At 38.9% G+C, this 17,768-nt stretch overlaps 1 protein-coding gene across 1 annotated transcript in view; it reads left to right on the forward strand.

The window, feature by feature from the left end:
• The first annotated feature begins 372 nt into the window (after window positions 1–372).
• The window catches only part of col28a2a (collagen, type XXVIII, alpha 2a), a 31,599-nt gene continuing 14,203 nt past the window's right edge, over window positions 373–17,768 (forward strand). Inside the window, exons 1-15 of the mRNA XM_015359010.2 lie at window positions 373–519; window positions 1,063–1,218; window positions 1,799–2,373; window positions 5,513–5,533; window positions 5,798–5,857; window positions 7,615–7,668; window positions 8,059–8,103; window positions 8,270–8,296; window positions 9,486–9,530; window positions 10,850–10,894; window positions 11,099–11,152; window positions 11,997–12,065; window positions 13,311–13,379; window positions 13,843–13,911; window positions 17,436–17,504. Coding sequence (XP_015214496.2) covers window positions 1,074–1,218; window positions 1,799–2,373; window positions 5,513–5,533; window positions 5,798–5,857; window positions 7,615–7,668; window positions 8,059–8,103; window positions 8,270–8,296; window positions 9,486–9,530; window positions 10,850–10,894; window positions 11,099–11,152; window positions 11,997–12,065; window positions 13,311–13,379; window positions 13,843–13,911; window positions 17,436–17,504 — 1,347 coding nt within the window. The 5' untranslated portion in view covers window positions 373–519; window positions 1,063–1,073. The remainder of the gene's footprint in view (window positions 520–1,062; window positions 1,219–1,798; window positions 2,374–5,512; window positions 5,534–5,797; window positions 5,858–7,614; window positions 7,669–8,058; window positions 8,104–8,269; window positions 8,297–9,485; window positions 9,531–10,849; window positions 10,895–11,098; window positions 11,153–11,996; window positions 12,066–13,310; window positions 13,380–13,842; window positions 13,912–17,435; window positions 17,505–17,768) is intronic.

Raw genomic sequence — 17,768 nt, forward strand, 5'->3', positions numbered from 1 at the left:
AGACAATTGCTTTAAGAGAAATTCAGGCTTTGCAAAAGGGGTAGCTGTTATTTCTGTGGAAAAACGACACTATCTGAAGACCTTTAGGAAGACTATCTGGTGTAGTTGTTGATACGACTTTATGTACGGAGGGGCATTTCATGATAGTTAAGTACTCCAGCTGTCATCCTATTCCTAACTCAGAATGTAGCCTTACATTCACAAGGAAATTGCATCAGTTCAGGCAATGACACCACGACCTGTGATTCTTAATCAGATTTATGTCTATCATCCCTTTTCTTCCTCCCCCTTCCCTCTCCTGTGTCCCACCCTGGGCTGTGGGGTCTCCCTCTTCTGGCACACCTCCCACTATAAAGGCTACACGCAGGATCTCCAGCCCACAACCTCAGGATGGCTGCTACAGGAACAGGGAATTAACTCACGACTCACCTCTCCCCCTTCTCTAGCTTCAGTTATTTGGCTTTGGCTTCTGACAAGCTGATTCTTCAAGAATACTGCACACTGGAAGGTGTGGTCCTGGTAAGTGAAGCATCTTGGTTTTTAAAAGGTCACACTCTAAATTCTCTCACTTCCAAGGCTTTAACATTTTAAGGTTCGGTTTTGTACTATACAGTATGTCTTCCACTTTCCTGTTTCTTTCGAAAGGAATCCAGTATGAATACAGCATGTTTAAATTTGTTCCATGCTTTCTTTCCTTTTTACCTACTCCTTAAGATCACAAAATCACATGTTAAATATTATCTAAAATGTTAATTTATTGAAAGATACTCTCGGATTAACTGCAACTCTTGATTGTTTCACTTCTATACAGAACATACCAGTTGTAGTATAAAGATGCATGCACGTGGATCAAATTTTAATTCAAAGTGCATTCATGTTTACACTGTAGTTTGAATAATATTTTAATAATATGAATTAATTCAAAGAAGGTTTTATGAATATAACCATAGATTTGTTCTGCTTTGCAATATTTTTCCTGTCTGTTTGATTTATTACTTTCAAAACTATGCTTTGTTTTCATGTGCAAGTTTAGCTAACTACAGTATACAAATCCTCCCCCAGGAGTAAAAACAATGTACCCTACATTCACATGGCTCCTGTTGGTGACAGGACTTCAAACCATCTCCTCGCAGGATCCTTATGAAGACAAAAGTGTGGCGAAAAAAGTAAAAAACAAACTGTTGTCCTCAAATGCAATAGAGAAACATGATGGCCAAGGTAGGAGTTATCTCTTAAGAAGCTGCATTAACAAATTCCTGCTGTGTCTCTAGTGCGTTTCAATGTAGTACATCAATGTAGTACATGGTTCACTATGGTCTATAAAATATGTAACTTCTTTTTCTTCCTGCGTTGAAGCTGAACTGTAAGATGATAGAATTAAAGCTGGATACACAGCAGATCATACCTTTGACACATGCTTTCCGTTGTTGTAAAGATCAGAAATAAGAAGTGTTGTCACAGATTTTTCAGGAACCAAACTGATCCTATTCCAGATAAATGCTTTTCTTTATTAAAGAATTACAGCCTGCTTCATGTAGCAAGAAGCCCTAGAACTAAATGAAGATTTGGATTAAGATGAGTAATGAAATCAGGGTCATTGGAGACATTACTTTTCAGAGCTCTTTATACTTTACTAGACAGCCATAATTCTTTTTACCTCTGGGTCTTCCACTGAGATAACACTGATCGAGTGCTCTGGCTCAGATCCAAGAGAAACCTTTACAAAAGACACCACTGCTCAGAAGCATTTTTGCTTTGAATTTTATATTTTTTTAAAATAACTTCCCCTCGTCTTTAGCTATCTTAGATGAAGACTGCACCTTCGAGCTGGCGTTTCTGGTGGACAGCTCAGAGAGCGCCAAGGACAACCACGAACGGGAGAAGCAGTTCGCCATCAATGTGGTGGACAAACTCGGTGGCGTCCGCCTCAAGTCAGGTCGCGGCCTCAGCTGGAAGGCGGCCTTGCTCCAGTACAGCAGCCATGTGGTCATTGAGCAGACATTCAAACAGTGGAGAGGAACTGAGAACTTCAAGTCCCGCGTTGCACCCGTTCTCTACATTGGACATGGTACCTACACCACCTACGCCATCACCAACCTCACCCAGATCTACTTAGAGGAGTCAAACCAAGGAAGTGTCAAGATCGCAGTGCTCTTCACGGATGGAGTGTTCCACCCCAGGAACCCCGACATCTTCTCGGCCACCGCTGACGCCAAGAACCAGGGAGTTAAATTCTTCACCATCGGTATCACGAGGGCAGCTAATGAGCCCTCCAACGTTGCTAAGCTGCGCCTGCTGGCTAGCTCCCCGGCCTCTAGGTTCCTCTATAACCTGCAAGACGCTGGGATTGTTGATAAAGTCGTAAAGGAAATGGTGAGTCTTAAAACACCGGAGCTCTTTGAAGTTGCCAGTAAGACCCCGTTGTCTCTTCTGGGGCTACAACCTTCTCCTATATTAAGGGTATAGGATACCAGTAAGTGTAAAAAATGTTTTTTTCGTTTGATGAGGAGGGCCTTTCTCCATGAAACTCCACCTTCCTGAGGGGCATGACATAAGGACATAAGAATTCCTCCCATCTAGTCCTTTTGGTAGTTACTCATTACTCAATCCAGGGATCTCCACTCATCATACTACCAGGATATCGGCTTCAGCAATATCTTTGGTGGTTCTGTGACCAAAATTGTACACAATATTCTGAATCAGGCCTTACTAGCACATTATACAATTTTAACACATTTTTCTTGGGTACACTTGTGTACAGTGGGCACACTTCTGTGTACATATCCTAGCACTTTTTTTGTCTTTTTGTCTTATTAATTGCTTCCCCTGACAAACACAGAAGGAAGTTACAAAGAGGTCAGGATCCAAAGAGAAATCCCACCAAGCACATTCAGCACATCCAACACTGATTGTAGAGAGCACAAATCAACACCACCACTAATAATACTAATGGGGTGCTTATTATTATTGGATTAATAGCTGTTATTTTTACATGGATTTTTAATTTTTTGGGAAAACAACACAAAAATGCTGCAACAAACTGACGCCCTCCCCCTTTCTTAACAAGACAGGGCACAGAAGTTCCAGCATGTTAAGTGAATATTAAACGTAGGAACATTTTTTTAGATCTACATATTTCGTATTAGTAATAAAATCAATTTCAACTTTGGAAAAAAATTTCTAGGGAGAAAAAAGATAATGTTTTAAGCATGCAATTCAATTTCTTTTTCCTAACATATCTGTGTTACACAACCATCAAAAACCACCAGTATGCTTGCTTTTGTTGGCACTCTTTGCTGCTACATTCACTGAAGAGAAATAAATTAAAACCTACATACAATATACATTATGAAAAACCATATACACATGACCTGTTTCTATTCTTTTGCAGAAAATATCAATGTTACTTATGGTACTGTATAAACTGAGTCTCCTCCCCAACATTAAGGCTTTTAATCCATGCTTTGTTGAAATGCTTTTAAAAACTTTTATGTAACATTTATTTTGGAAAGTAAAATGGATCTCTCTTGTAGGCTTTTCATTAAGTATACAGGTTGAGGCATGTTATACATATGCATGTGCTAGACTTTTCACCCTTAGCTAGCTACAAGATGACAAGATTATTATTGTGAATTTTTGTGTGTTTTAAAATAAGAAAAATAAGAGCAAAGTACATTTGTTAAACCTGAGAATGGTCTCCAAACAGGACACAATGTATAGTTACTTGTCACCTCATAAAAATATTAGAAGTTTATTCTTTAAACACTAATAACTTAAAATAAATTAAAACAGATCTAATTATTAAAACAGATATATTGATAATAGATAGTGTAACACATATGTGTTTGTTAATTTTAATTTTATCTTAATGATAAAAGGTTGAAAGGGGACACCACATTGTCAGGATACTAATGTAAGAGTTACTAAAATAAATGCCCATGTTTTTCCTATGTCAAAAAGGATGGTAAAGCTAATATGAAAATGGACGTTTCAGTAGAACAGCTCTGACTTTACTAATTTTCCGTTATTCGTTTAAATAGGAATGAACAGATTGTTTAAATTACAAAAACATTTCTTTCTTAAATACCATCTTTCTTAATTATCCATCTTTAAAACAAAACATAGAAAATGTTGCTGCATTTAGAGAGCTCGATCTTCAGAGAGATTTCTAAACTATTTCTGTATTTGTGAAGAAAGTTGGTTAACCGTTCATGGAGAGCATGAATGAGGTCTGACTGAGGGCAAAGAAAAAAGAGTATATTTCACATCTCAAGACCGGCTGCACATTGCCTTTAACAACGGAATGCTGTTCGAATAATGGATTGTGGAAATCACACTAATTTACTGCTTAATATTTCAGAATTTTTGTTTAAGCATCCTTAGGCCATGACACATTGTTTTATTGAAGTAGTTTAATAGCAACCAAGAATGCATATAGTAACTGGAAAAACAGAAACAGCTGCCAAAGATCCACAAGATCATGCATGTACTGTCCTCTCCTACTTAGCTCCTTTTTTTTTTCCTGGTCAGATGCGATTTAGAGAAATGATGTGATGTGTATGTCAAAAACAATCGCAGTCAGGTGTTTCCAGTTCTTTGTTTCACCACAGAGTAATTTATGTTTAGCATTAATCAGTGTAAATACCTGAGCTCTATTTCTCTTTCTTAGCCAATACCATTTTCATGAGATTTAGACAATATTTACATTCACATAATCTTCGTGCAGTACATACCTATATGTTTAATGACTGTGTAAGGGGTCTTTCTGGACACTGCTTTTAACAGCATTTTGGCCTTTAGTAGCTGTGTTCATTGTTCCTCTGTGTACACTTACCTGATGTAATAACCGTTCATATACAGTATTATACAAAATGCTGTACATCAGATGTTTTGTATTTTGTGACACTGTATTATACCAGAGGAATTTTTCCTGTCTTTTTCTCTTTCCAGAAATGCTGTAAACAATGAGTCTACTGCTATATTCATTTCCACAATGTATCACAATTAATTATGATAAGCATGCAGGGAAACTGAAATGTAGTGTTGTCAAAGCCATCAGTGAATTGTACCGGGAGTCTACAAAATATGAAAACAAAGTTAGAAAGATCATGCATTTTCTTCAGTAGGACACCATTTAATGTATTCTACGATGGTTCGACAAAATCCGTATCACCTCTAACGTTTAAATATTGTAGGGTTTCTATTTAGAGCATCTGTGTGCTGGCTACCTTTGATCCTCTTTGCTGCTACAGTACATTCATTCGAAAGAGATCATTAACATTATGAAAACCCACATAGACATGACCTGCTTCAATTCTTTAGTGCTCTCAGAGGGGGAATTAATGGTACTGGTTGCTTTTGAAAACTTTCAATGACCTATTATTTATTTTACCTAGGTTAATGGGAATCATATCTGAGATGTTTCATAATTGCATAAAGTAGATTTGAATAGAGTGTCATATGACCTATTTGGCAGATATTTTCATTGTCCTGTTTTTTTTTTAATTCACAGGCAGAGCTGGCTGATGAAGGGGTAAGTTTGACTGTTTTACCTCTTATTGGTTATTGAACATCTAAACTTTTAAACCAAATTTCAGCTTCAGAAATCTGTTTCTTGCTTCCTTCCTCAAAAAAGCTTATTTTGCAGTAGGCGAACTTTATGAGACAAGTGTGATTTGAGATATTTGTGAAAGAACCGCTTGTCAGAGCAAATGCCATGCAAATGACCATACATTTCTTGGCAAAAAAAGACTGTTACTGCGCTGCCCATGAATTTATCATCTTGTTCTTTTTAAAGTGTCCCCTGGCTCAGAAATGTGTCTGCGAAAAGGGAGAGCGAGGTCCCAGCGGTCCACCTGTAAGTAAATTTAATAATGTCTTTTCTTATCCTCTGCACTGCTGTAACCATGAGTAAAAAACAGAGTTTTAAAACTCTTGCTGTTGAAAGAAGGCAAATAGGATGCACCTAAAAGCTGTGGTAAGGTCTGTTATCAGAAGGGTAATTATTCTGCTTTTGAGCCCCTTGCAAAAAATATTGCCCCTTCTCCACCTGTAAGCAATTTCTGTGAAAAAAAAAGACCTAGTTGGCTGAAGTATATTTAAGCTTAAAGATATATGAAGAGCTGTAACCTGTCATTAAAAAGGAATAAATGTTCATGTGTACAACTATCCAGCTGTTATCCTCATGTCTGTTTTTGTACATTAGCAGACATTTCTTTACACACATTAAAGAGCAGTAAGGGATCATCATTCCCTCCTCACACTGCAACCTACAGGACACCCTTGAACCTGTTAATAAATAAAGTGCTCTCCCTACCATTAAGTAATTAAGTTTGTAATTCGAATTAATTCTTCAGAAAGGCAGTGAAATCATACAGTATTAAAACATTAAGACCTGGCTATATTTAAAGACCCTGAAGTTTGTCTTGAGAATATCTTTAAGGAATGTAATATTGTAGTCCTATGTGGTGCCTGTGCTTAAAGGTTTGAAACCATAACTTTGTACTTTGCTTTGCTGTAGAAACATTTCAGATCTGAATTCAAAGATGCTACACTGCATAGAATGGTGCGGATAATGAAGACATTAGATGTAAAAAAAAAGTCATATGCTTTTCATTTAAAAAAAATCTGAAACCGCATCAATCTCGTAATATAACATCAAATATAGGTCAGGCTTGTTCTATACTGACAAAAATGAAACACTTGAAGAAGACCTCTTCAGATTTGTGTATTAGCTTACCCAGATCTTTTTTAGCAGTATTGCTAAACCTGTAGTTTGTAAGCCCATCGTGTGATGATATACAACAGCATGATCACAATCCAGGTGTTATTTTAGAGCAGGATTCCAGGCATACTTTGTGGAGCAATTTAAAAGCTTGTATAATGGGCACTGTCATCTGTTTAATGACCAGAAAAAAAGTCATTTCCCATCAAGGGCAGGGGGATTCGTTGCCCAGGTGCAGAAATAGTACAGTTACCCCTGTAGTCCTCTGGCCAGTTAGAACATGCATCCACCGCAGACGTGTCACATGGGCTATCTGAGATATCTCACAACCTGCAGTCATCTTAGCCTTGACCTCATCCTCTACAGCTTGCTAAAAATGTCTCACTAAATTCCAGTAACAAAACCTGCCCAGATGTCCTGAAAGGAAACAGGGTCTCTTTAACCAAATTATCTTTGGAGTCTCCTCAGTTATAATTTCTGCCTTGTTTCTGAAGCCTATGTTCACTGTGCAATCCAGGATTTATTAATTCAATTCAGTTCAATTCAATTCAAGAAGGTTTATTAGCATGACCAATGAATAAATCAGTGTTGCCAAAGCATACACAATTAACACAACATCTACAGATATTTACAGACACTTACAAAACAGACACATCATAATACATTAACATACAAACGTATATTGTTGTATGTTGGAGGATTATTGAGAGACAGGCTCACTGACATCTCGCTTTCTAAGACTGAATTCTGTCTTCTAAGATATACTGTAGCTCCTGTTAGGTCACTATCAGTTTTTGCTGGGAAACATCATATGTGAGAAGCAAAGCAGTGAAAGTTCCTTTATTATTACACCATTCTGTTTGATTGTAATTGTACTTTCATTTTATCAGGGTAAGAAGGGTCGTCCCGGAGACGATGGAGCCCCTGGTATAAAAGGATATAAGGTACAGTAACTCTACTCATTCTAATTATTTATTGCCTATGCAAAACATCTACTCAATATACCTCTGTGAGAACGTGAAACTACCTTATCTCTGTCGCTGTGAAATAACAAAGCTTCCATTTTCTTTTCACAAGCAGCTGTCACCCTGTGTCATGTAGTGAGTATGTTATTCTGCAAAAAATGTTTCAGATAATTTTTATCTCTTTTAGAGAACCTGCTGCACTAACATTGTCTGAAGTGCTTGCTTCCAGGACAATGAGGTCAAGGTCATTGAAGAATAAGGGTTTAGTGGGACAATTGCAATAATACTGACTTCTGCGTACAGTATATGTTAATTACAAGTTCCTATTTTCAACAGAACTTGCTAAATCTGTAATGTTCTTCATTCTAGGGTGAAAGTGGACTGAGTGGACTTCCAGGTCGAGAAGGCGCAGAGGTAACGTGTGGAAAAACAAGTGGAAACGGACAGGAATCGTGTTCCATGCAGCGCAATGCTTAACTTCAGAGCTGTGTTTTCTGTGTATTAGAAGGTTATTTGTCATTATTTTAGTGTTCTAAAAGATCCAATTTGAGCAAATGCTTTGTATTTCTCTTTCTTGTAGGGTAAACCTGGCTACAAAGGCGAAAAGGTAAAGTGTTAAATGTATTTTAAAAAACTACAAATTTTGTAAATTGTTCAGCTGTTACTCTAAATAATAAATGTATATTCCCATAATTAAAATCAGCTGAGAAAATACATCCATCCATTTTATAATAACTTCTTTCAATTGAGCGTCTCAGGGGAAAATCCATTATTAACTATTATTTTTGGCTTAAGACACCTCTTAAGTGTGGGTGGTCTGGTGGCGTGGAGGTTAGGTCTGCTGTCCCCTGGGTCTAGTGTCCTGATTCACACCTGGTGAGGACTACTTTCTGTGTAGGGTTTACATGTTCCCGTTGTCTCCACATGGGAACCCCATCTGGTGGTTCCTTTCATCTTTTCAAAGACACGCAGGCTCGGCTGATTGGTGTCACGAACCGCATATTTCCGAGGACCTCTCACCACCAACACCCGTGCACTAATTAATCAACTTCATTCCTCACGCTCTTCCCTGTTTATACCCTCTCAGTCCTCTCAGTCCTCGCTTACTATTGAGAATTACCCTTGGCTTTCTCTGGTGCGCGCTACGACTCTGGACCTGATTTTTGGCTACTCGACCTAGTTTCCACCTGCTTCAACTTCGCCTCGCTTCTCGTCTCGGATTTGGATTCACTCGACCTGACTCTTTTGGCTACCCGACCTAGTTCTCTTGTTTCAGCTTCGTCTTTTGCATTTTGCTTTTGGGATTTGAATGCTAATTGGTTCCAATCACCTTCAGTCTCAGGGCCGCATAGGGTCCAACCTGGTGTTCCTAATGCCATCTCTGACAATTGGTGTCTCTACATCATGCAGATCTGCTGTATGTGTCCTGTGGTGGCCAGGGGACTCACCCTGTTGGTAGTTCCACCTTAAAACCTATGCTTCATGAGTAGGTTTGAGCTTGCACGACCCTTACAATGGCTAAGCAAATTTCTGATAATGGATGGATAGATCCCTATCGTGTGAAACTGGGAATTTTTAGGTCCATTCTTTTCTAATAAACCAATTATATTTACAATAGGGTGCAGAACCCTTTTTGAAATGCCACTGTAATTTATGCTTATTTTTCTGTTTCTTGTGTGATTTGTCATTTTTAAGGGGTTGTCTTGCACAGTGAAAGTTAAATGTACTTGTAATGTTTTTTTGAGGACTCTTGAGGCCCGTACCATTTTATAATGATATTTGTGATTTTTGTGAAGGGTGAAAGAGGAGAATGTGGAACCCCTGGAATTAAAGGAGACAGAGTGAGTATTTCACTGTACAGTATATTCATTCTATAAAAAACACTTGATTATTTTGCATTACAGAAATAAGGAAACTGTTCTGTTTTTTGTTGACAAAACTGCAAATGGCTATATCTGCATATACAGAATATATTCAAACATGGGCAAGTAGTAAACACCTACACTGTTCTGCAGCTTTGCTAGTTTTTCAGAAACAGTCTGTTTTCTAAACAGATCTCTTTTCTTAGCCAGCAGCTATATAAACCCTGCAACTCACAACTGGCAACCCACTGAAGTTCTGCAGGTGTGAGCCTGGTCAGTACCTGGATGGGAGACCTCCTGGGAAAGCTAAGGTTGCTGAAGTGTTATAAGAAGTTGAAGTGGTGTTGGTGGGCCAGCAGGGGGCGCTCACCCTGCAGTCTGTGTGGGTCCTAATGCCCCAGTATAGTGACAGGAACACTATAATGTAAAAAGGCGCTGTCCTTCAGATGAAACTTAAAACCGAGGTCCTGACTCTGAGATCATTAAAAATCCCAGAGCGTTTCAGGGGTGTTAACCCTGCATCCTGGCAAAATTTCCCATTGGCCTTTACCAACCATGGCCCCCTCATAATCCCCATCTACTCTGCTCTCCACTCCACTGATAGCTGGTGTGTGCGGAGCCTAATGTATGCGCTATGGCTAACGTCACATCATCCAGGTGGGGGCTGCTCATTGGTGGTTGTGGTAGAGGGGAATCTGTTGTAAAGCACTTTGACTGGAACACTTAACTATAACATATGCATCTTCCATGCAATACTGCGTATCTGTAACAGCAGTTTTCAAGTGTTCCCAAAAATAGTCCGAACACAGCTCATTCACAATTTAGTCAGTGCAACACTACAGGATTAGCCTGTCATGTGAAGCAAGTACACAAGATCAGCAGGGCCTGGGATAGAAGCTGGGGTTATAGCAAAACTGCCCATCTCCTTCATCACATTGTTGGACACATCTATGATTGTCTGTGGAGTCACATTCCTGTTCTGTTAATTTTATTGTAGTTTCCTTTTATTGACTTAACCAAATTCCATCTGATGCAAAATCAGTACAGCACATAAGCTCATAGGGAAAAAGAACAGGCCAATACAAGAAAAAAATGTGTTTCGGTCTGCTAAAGACTTGAAACCAGAAAGAAATCTTTCCGCAGGACAATGATCTAATGCACAGGGCCAAATTTATAGCGGACTGGTTTGTGTAGAAGCTTCTGGCTTCTCCCTGGTGGTCTCCCTATTGGCCACAGCTGGTGCATTTTAAATGTGTCATTGACATCACTGTAATTAATCAATCATCTACTACTGACAGGGTCCTGAAGGTCCATCTGGTATCAGAGGAGCGAGAGGTCTCCAGGTAAGGGATAAAGACAAATCACTGACATTTACAAGCAGTGGTCATATTTTAAATGCACTAACTCCCCTAAACACTATATCTTCTTAATGTTAATGAATGTGTCAGAATAAAAACATTGATGGAAACACCAGTGTTATGATTCTTTTTACTCACATATTCCATTTTACTCCATAATAAACTGATTGATTTTGATTTCTTTGACAGGGTCTGCCAGGGTCTCAGGGAGACATTGGGACAGAGGGACCACAGGGAAAGAAAGTGAGTGTCTTTTATTTTCCATTTTATTATTTCAAAAGTACCAAAAATTTGCTGGATACCACAATAATCTCTCATATCTGAAAGACAAACACTGAAAAGTAGACTCCATTTTGGTATCTAAAACTATGTCTGAAAATGAAAGTGTGGAGGGCATCTGAAAACTATTCCCAGACAAAGTCAGAAAGTACTGACAGTCAGCTTTATGTTTTGTGAATTGCTTGGCTACAGCCCAAAGTAGTGTATATCATCCATTATCAGTAGTGTACGTAAATGAAAATACCTGTGTTCGGTCTCTAGAAACACTCCTCAAATTCAACAGCTCAGGTTACTGAAAGTAAACCAGCAAAGGCCTGGAGCAAAAAAAAAAAGAGAGAGAGATTTTCCCAGACATTAACAACAATAGCTTGTAAATTTTCATTATTTCAGCATTCTTCTTTTCTAAGAGGCCTACAAAAGTTCCAAAAAGTAAAAACATTTTCTGTACAGGTATTACTGGATTATTGAATTATTGAAACAAAAATAAGCATGTCTGTAGCATTTAATGGTTTTGCTCTTTTATACGATCTCCTGTGGGCGACTGAAATTCATGTCTGACATAATGGAAGTTTTTAATTTGTCAGTAATCTGAGTCTAGATATTAATGGGCTGTAGGGAGTGAAAGAGTGTCCTTTAACTACTATGATTGAAAAGGTTTCATAATAAAACTGACTGATTGGGTACTGTGGCTTATGAAAACACCCACATACTGTAGCTCCAAGGCTGAATAGAAACAGGCAGTGGCCCAGTGCTCTTTCTGTGGTTGTACTGTGATTGTACAGTGATGCCACATGGGTGTGTTCTGCAGGGGGAACGCGGACCTGCTGGGCCTCCTGGGATTCAAGGGGAAACTGGAATTGGGCTTCCTGGACCAAAGGTACTGTAAACAGTTTACTCCTCATACACTCTGCAACAACATCTGGCCTTGACAGGAGTTACCGACATCTTTGCAATTTCTACTGCCTAGTCATCAGCAATTGAGCACTCTTCTTGGTATCCAATGAAGACAATAAAACAATTTAGGTTTTCTGTTCCAGGGGGTCACTGAGAGAACGCCCAGCTGGTGGCTAATGGTTTTTGTTGCATTAGTGGATATTCGGTTTTTCAGTACAGTTCACCAGGAGCAGGAGTATCACGTAAAGGTCATCATCCCACACTCAAATAGTTGAGACATGCATATTACAAATTGCATACCATGAAATGAACTTGAAAGTCCATTTATCAAGGAGGTACAGAAAAGACATCATCTAATGAATGAAGCTAGCATGTTCCTCACTGGAAGGTGGAACATAGTCTTCAGAAATACAATAAATAGATTTACCCCGATGGTGGTAAATCACAGGTCTGAAGTACAATTAGTATCTTTGCCTAGAGCATTTGACCCACCAAGTTCATTTTCTTGTTAGTAGCTAAATGATCCATGCATCTTATCCGGCCATTTAATGAAAGAATCCTGGATAGCTTCTTCCAGACTTCCAAACCGGTTTGTGTAGAAAAATGCCTAGTAGTACACGTTTTAAACATTACTCAGTTCAGTTGTGTCCTCTGGTTCATGTTTTATTGTCGAAACCTGTATTTTTATCCATATTGTAACAATATACCCACATACAGTACATCTGGGTGACTCTAACTATTGTAAAGAAATGTTCAGCTTGACGGATTCCAGGGATTCACTGAATTTGAAACATCTCCCATTAATTTTTTTACCTTCCAAGTGGAGCAGGTCAGATTTTCCGCCCAGGACACACACCTGCTTTTCTTTAAAGTGCTGTATACTTCTGTGGTTTTACATGCTTTGGCCTGGACGTGACTGACTGCTATATAAATTATGTTTTCAAGGAGTATCAGGACAGCAGGCTTGTGGGAGACTCTGATAACAACCAACACTAATGCACACAGAAAGAAATTCCACTTAAATACTGCATTATGTGATGCACTGGTTATATTGTCAGAATTAATAACAGTTTTTGTAAGAATTACTTCCCTTGCAGGTTCATTTATTGTGGTAAATACCTTGTACAGTATGTGGTGTGGCAGCCTCCATTTGTTGTGGTTTGTTTCCTTAAACCAGGACTTTTACACAACATTATCTCACTTTGCATGTCAATTTCTCGTAACCTAGGGTGATATGGGCTTTCAAGGAAGACCAGGGCCGTCCGGACCACCTGGTATTGGGGAACCAGGACTACCTGTAAGTAGAAGCAGCGGCTTCCTAATGATGTCAGACATTTTGCTGAATTTGCTGTAGGACCTGCAATAAATGGTTGCTTAGTTCTGGCGCACTATGGCTGCCGTCGCATCATCCAGGTGGATGCTGCACATTGGTTGGTAGTGGAGGGGAGTCCCCATTATCTGTAAAGCGCTTTGAGTGGAGTGTCCAGAAAAGCACTATATAAGTGTAAGCAATTATTATTATTATTATTATTATTATTATTATTATTATCATCATTAATGAATCTCTGTGTTCAGGTTTTATACGGGGGCTGAAGCTCATTCAGATTGATGGGGGGCATTATCTGATGCTAATGGCACTGGGCCGCAAATGGTTTGCCAATCTATCCTTAGTATTAGTGACACATGCGGTCCTGTGCCTCTTCCTTACTCTCCCTGTTTTTTCTCATTTATACTGGCATTTTTCCTGTGTATGTTTGCAGGGGCCTCAGGGGCCACAGGGTGTTCAGGGAGAGAAAGGACCTATAGGAGAAGGTTTTCCTGGACCCAAGGTATGTCAATGTGTTTCAGTATGTCTACAATTGTTTTTCTTGTTGCATTTCTCTTGAAGATGCCATATTTGAAAGTGGTTTTCCGGCAGATTTACGATAACCCATCTAATCACATCTATGGCTGAGTGGACAGACTCTTCCATTATGTATTATGTAACCATGCATTCATAGAAAGTGTTTTGCTTCTCATTCAGGAAAGTATTAAATCAGCTTCAGCTGTCGTTAAAAATGGACTGAAAGAGACTGGGAATTCAGCATCTTATGTGGCAGGCAGGTGTATTGCAACATGGCCTCTCGAAGTTCATTCACCTTCCATCAAAGGATTTTACCAACACTACTAGCTGCCTGCAGGCTCTGTCTTGTTGCTAATATCTAGCACAGACACACCTACGATGATAATATAACTGTTCAATATAATTTAGCTACAGAACTGCAGTCTATACAATTCAAAGATAGGATAAAAGCACAAGATATTGTCAAAGGTTGACATTTTTGTGTGAATTCCACTTCTGCCTCTCAATTAACAGCTGTAGATCAAAAGCTTATGTGAGAAACTAAAAAAGTCCATACAAGTTAATAATGTTTTGGTTCTTGTTGTCAATGGCAATCTCACTGTCCATTGCATTGATGTGGTTTTGAAATCTGAATTGATTTGGTCATTAATTACAACACTAACATCAATGTCAATATGTCAACACTACCTTACTCTGTCAACACTGTAAATGCCCATTCCCAATTGAAAAAGGTAGACTATCCACTTCATTATGGAGATCACTGTAATGCACTGGCCGATAGTATGGCTGGATTTCAACCCACTCATGTACCAGTAGGACAAGCTACAGAAATGCATAGGTCATTGTTAAGCAGCACCAAATAGCTTGGCTTCTCTGGCACTTAGTTTATACTCTTAATGGAGAACCATTCTTATGGTACACGTACACATCACCCCTTCCAGTCCGTGCCACAGTACTTTCATGTTTCTTCAAGCTAATGTTGTCATATGAGATATGAATCACCAACAATACTGTCACTGGAATCCACCATAGTACTGAAAAGGCCTTCCAAATCGTCTTGGCAAAAACTTGTCTGCAATTTATATAAATTATATAGGTGTTATATACTTATACAATAAACCTAACTTTAATTTAATGTTTATCTTCTACCATATTTACTATCCACACGTTAGCACAAATAGCAATTGTGGGTGAAAGGATTTGTGTGTGTTTTTGTACTGTATAGGCATTAGAGCCTCTCAGAGCAAAACTGGAAGTTAGCAACTAAAATGTTTCCTCAAGGGACTGAACTGACCCAACCAGTTCCCCTTGCCTGCTCTGTGAGCTTTTGGTGAATATTTGGGTTATGTCTATTACATTATGTTTTTCAATTTCTGTGATTTCCGTCATTTAATGGGTGTCACAGTGGGTCAGTGGTTAGCACTGCTGCCTTGCTGCTCTGGAGCCCTGGATTCAAATTGAGACCTGCCATCTGCTTAGAGTTTGTACAAGTTTCTGTGGGTTTCGTCTACGTGCTCTGGTTTCCTCCCTCAGTCCAAAGATAAACTGGTGGGAAAAATGGCCCTGGTGTGTGCGTGTCTGTGTGCCTGCCCTGTGATGGACTGGCATACTGTTCAGAGTGTATCCTGTATCCTGAGTGTATCCGTTGCTTGCCTGGATAGGCTCTGTCTCCCCTGTGATCATGAATTGGAAGAAGTGGTTAAAAAAAAGATGAATAGATAATGATTGATATAATCAATATAATTTTTTTTTCAAAACTTCTGTCATCAGCGAATTAATAACTAGAAAATGCATCTCAGCCTGGAGGAGATCACACCAAAATGTGATTTGCTTTTTCCACTGTTTCACCTTTACTGCTCGTGACAATGTGTACTTTTGTCTCTATAAATTATCACAACCCCTTAATTTTCTTCTATATCGGAGCATCTCTCAGACATGCGTGTACTGTTGAGATTATTCATTAATAGTGTGTGACAAGCTGTTACAAGCTGTCTGTCTGTGAGCCAGGGTTTTGCCGTTTTACAAACTGTATTTAAACACCTGTTTTAGTGCACAATAATGGAGAATACTTTTCAGCCTTGAAAAGTACATTACCCTTTTCACGGTAAAGAAAAAAAAGTTTTTAATTGATAACACAGCATTTTCTGAACATGAACACACTATTCAAAATGCCACATGTTAAAGGAAGAACATTGATTTACTGTGTGTGCCAATATTTTTTCCCTTGATAAATTCCCCTTGACCCCTTTGATAAAAATAAAGGGCAGTCTATGCAACAGTCTATAAAAAAGAAAGTTTCAAAGCCAAAGAGTAACAATTTATTTTTTCCTCTTTTTCTTTTTGGGTTCAAGTCAGAACTTGACCACATATTAAATAAGGAGAACTGTAGCAGCTTTGTCCCATGTGCAGGGTTATTTCTAACGTAACCTTGAGCTATATATACTTGGCACAAGTCCCTTGCTAGAAAATAAGTTTGTTCTGAGATGTGCTGTGTCCTGCAGCAATAGAGCAGCTGTAAAAAATTCAGTCTTTTGAAAACTTCATTTGGCAGGATTTAATGCGTCTACGTCTTGGGCATTTATCTTACAGTGGAAAACACACTAAATCTCTTTTCTGCTTTTAATTTTGATTGAACCCATGGCTACATTTTCCCTGTTTTATGCAGAGCATTTCTTAAAACATTTTTTTTCAACTAAACAAAACATAGAAAACACTGAAAAAAGAAAATGGATACAATACCTAAAAAATAATATGGATTATGGAAACTATGGGTTTACAACTGCAGAGAGACTGGATGGTACAATATGCCAGGAAACTAAAGCTTAGTCATGTACTGGTCATGATCTACTGCTGAGACACATACAGCTCCCGTTCATTGTTGCCAGGGAAACAAGCCGTGTTTAAAAATTCAGTACTTTTCCTTTAGAAAGCGTCAAAGACCTGCTCTGAACATTTTGTAATAGCAAAGAGAGTTACAGGCAAAAACAACACATTGTGTACACTCTTCTTGCGAGTATAACTTTTACCGATGGGATGCAAAGTGATCATTTTAATTCTGAGCTGCAAGTCTGTTAAACCGGTATTCTATTTATTTTAACAAGCAATACATTTTGCTACATAATGTCCTGCTTTTCCTCAATCTTTTTTTTAATCATTAAGAGTTAATGCGCCCTATAGCACAGCCTGTGGATGTTTCGAATCAGTACAAAAGCTGAAAAGAAATTCCCACTTCAGAAGGGGAAGCATACAGATATTCCAACCCACAATTTTAAATTCCTCCTTCATATTAAAAGAATTTCACAGGAAAAGAAAAACAAAGAATGTGTGCAAGAATTCAGTTCGCAGTCTAGAAAGAGTTTTGTGGTTTTTAGGAAAAAGCACGTATAATCTTAGCTTGGTGGCCCCATGAGTATTGCTCCCATCACCCTAAAGGTTCAAGGTGCTGTTCCTAATTTGCGCTCGCAGATGTGTGGAGTTGAATGAGATGAGAACATCCTCATTGCGTTGCAGGGAGACCGGGGGCTGGAGGGGCCGAGAGGGTCTCGTGGACCCCCAGGCGCAGGGATCAAAGGTGAAAAGGTAGGCTGTAAATATTCAACCGATGAATGCCATTCTCTGCAATGGGAGCAGACATGCTTCTCATCTCTGTGACAAAGGATGTGACGGGAAAAACGAAAGCCCTTTTCCGAACAATTGTCTCCTAAGAGCTGGGGTGGTCTGGCATCTGCTGAGGCAGCTGGGGGGTCTGCTGAAAGATCTTGACAGCGTGAGAAAGCGCAGACTTCGTGAGCGAGGGTATATATGAAATATGCAGTACCTGCGGCAGATAACAAAAAGGTCTTG

The sequence above is a fragment of the Lepisosteus oculatus genome, chromosome 12 (assembly GCF_040954835.1).
Source record: "Lepisosteus oculatus isolate fLepOcu1 chromosome 12, fLepOcu1.hap2, whole genome shotgun sequence".
Taxonomy (NCBI): Eukaryota; Metazoa; Chordata; class Actinopteri; order Semionotiformes; family Lepisosteidae; genus Lepisosteus; species Lepisosteus oculatus.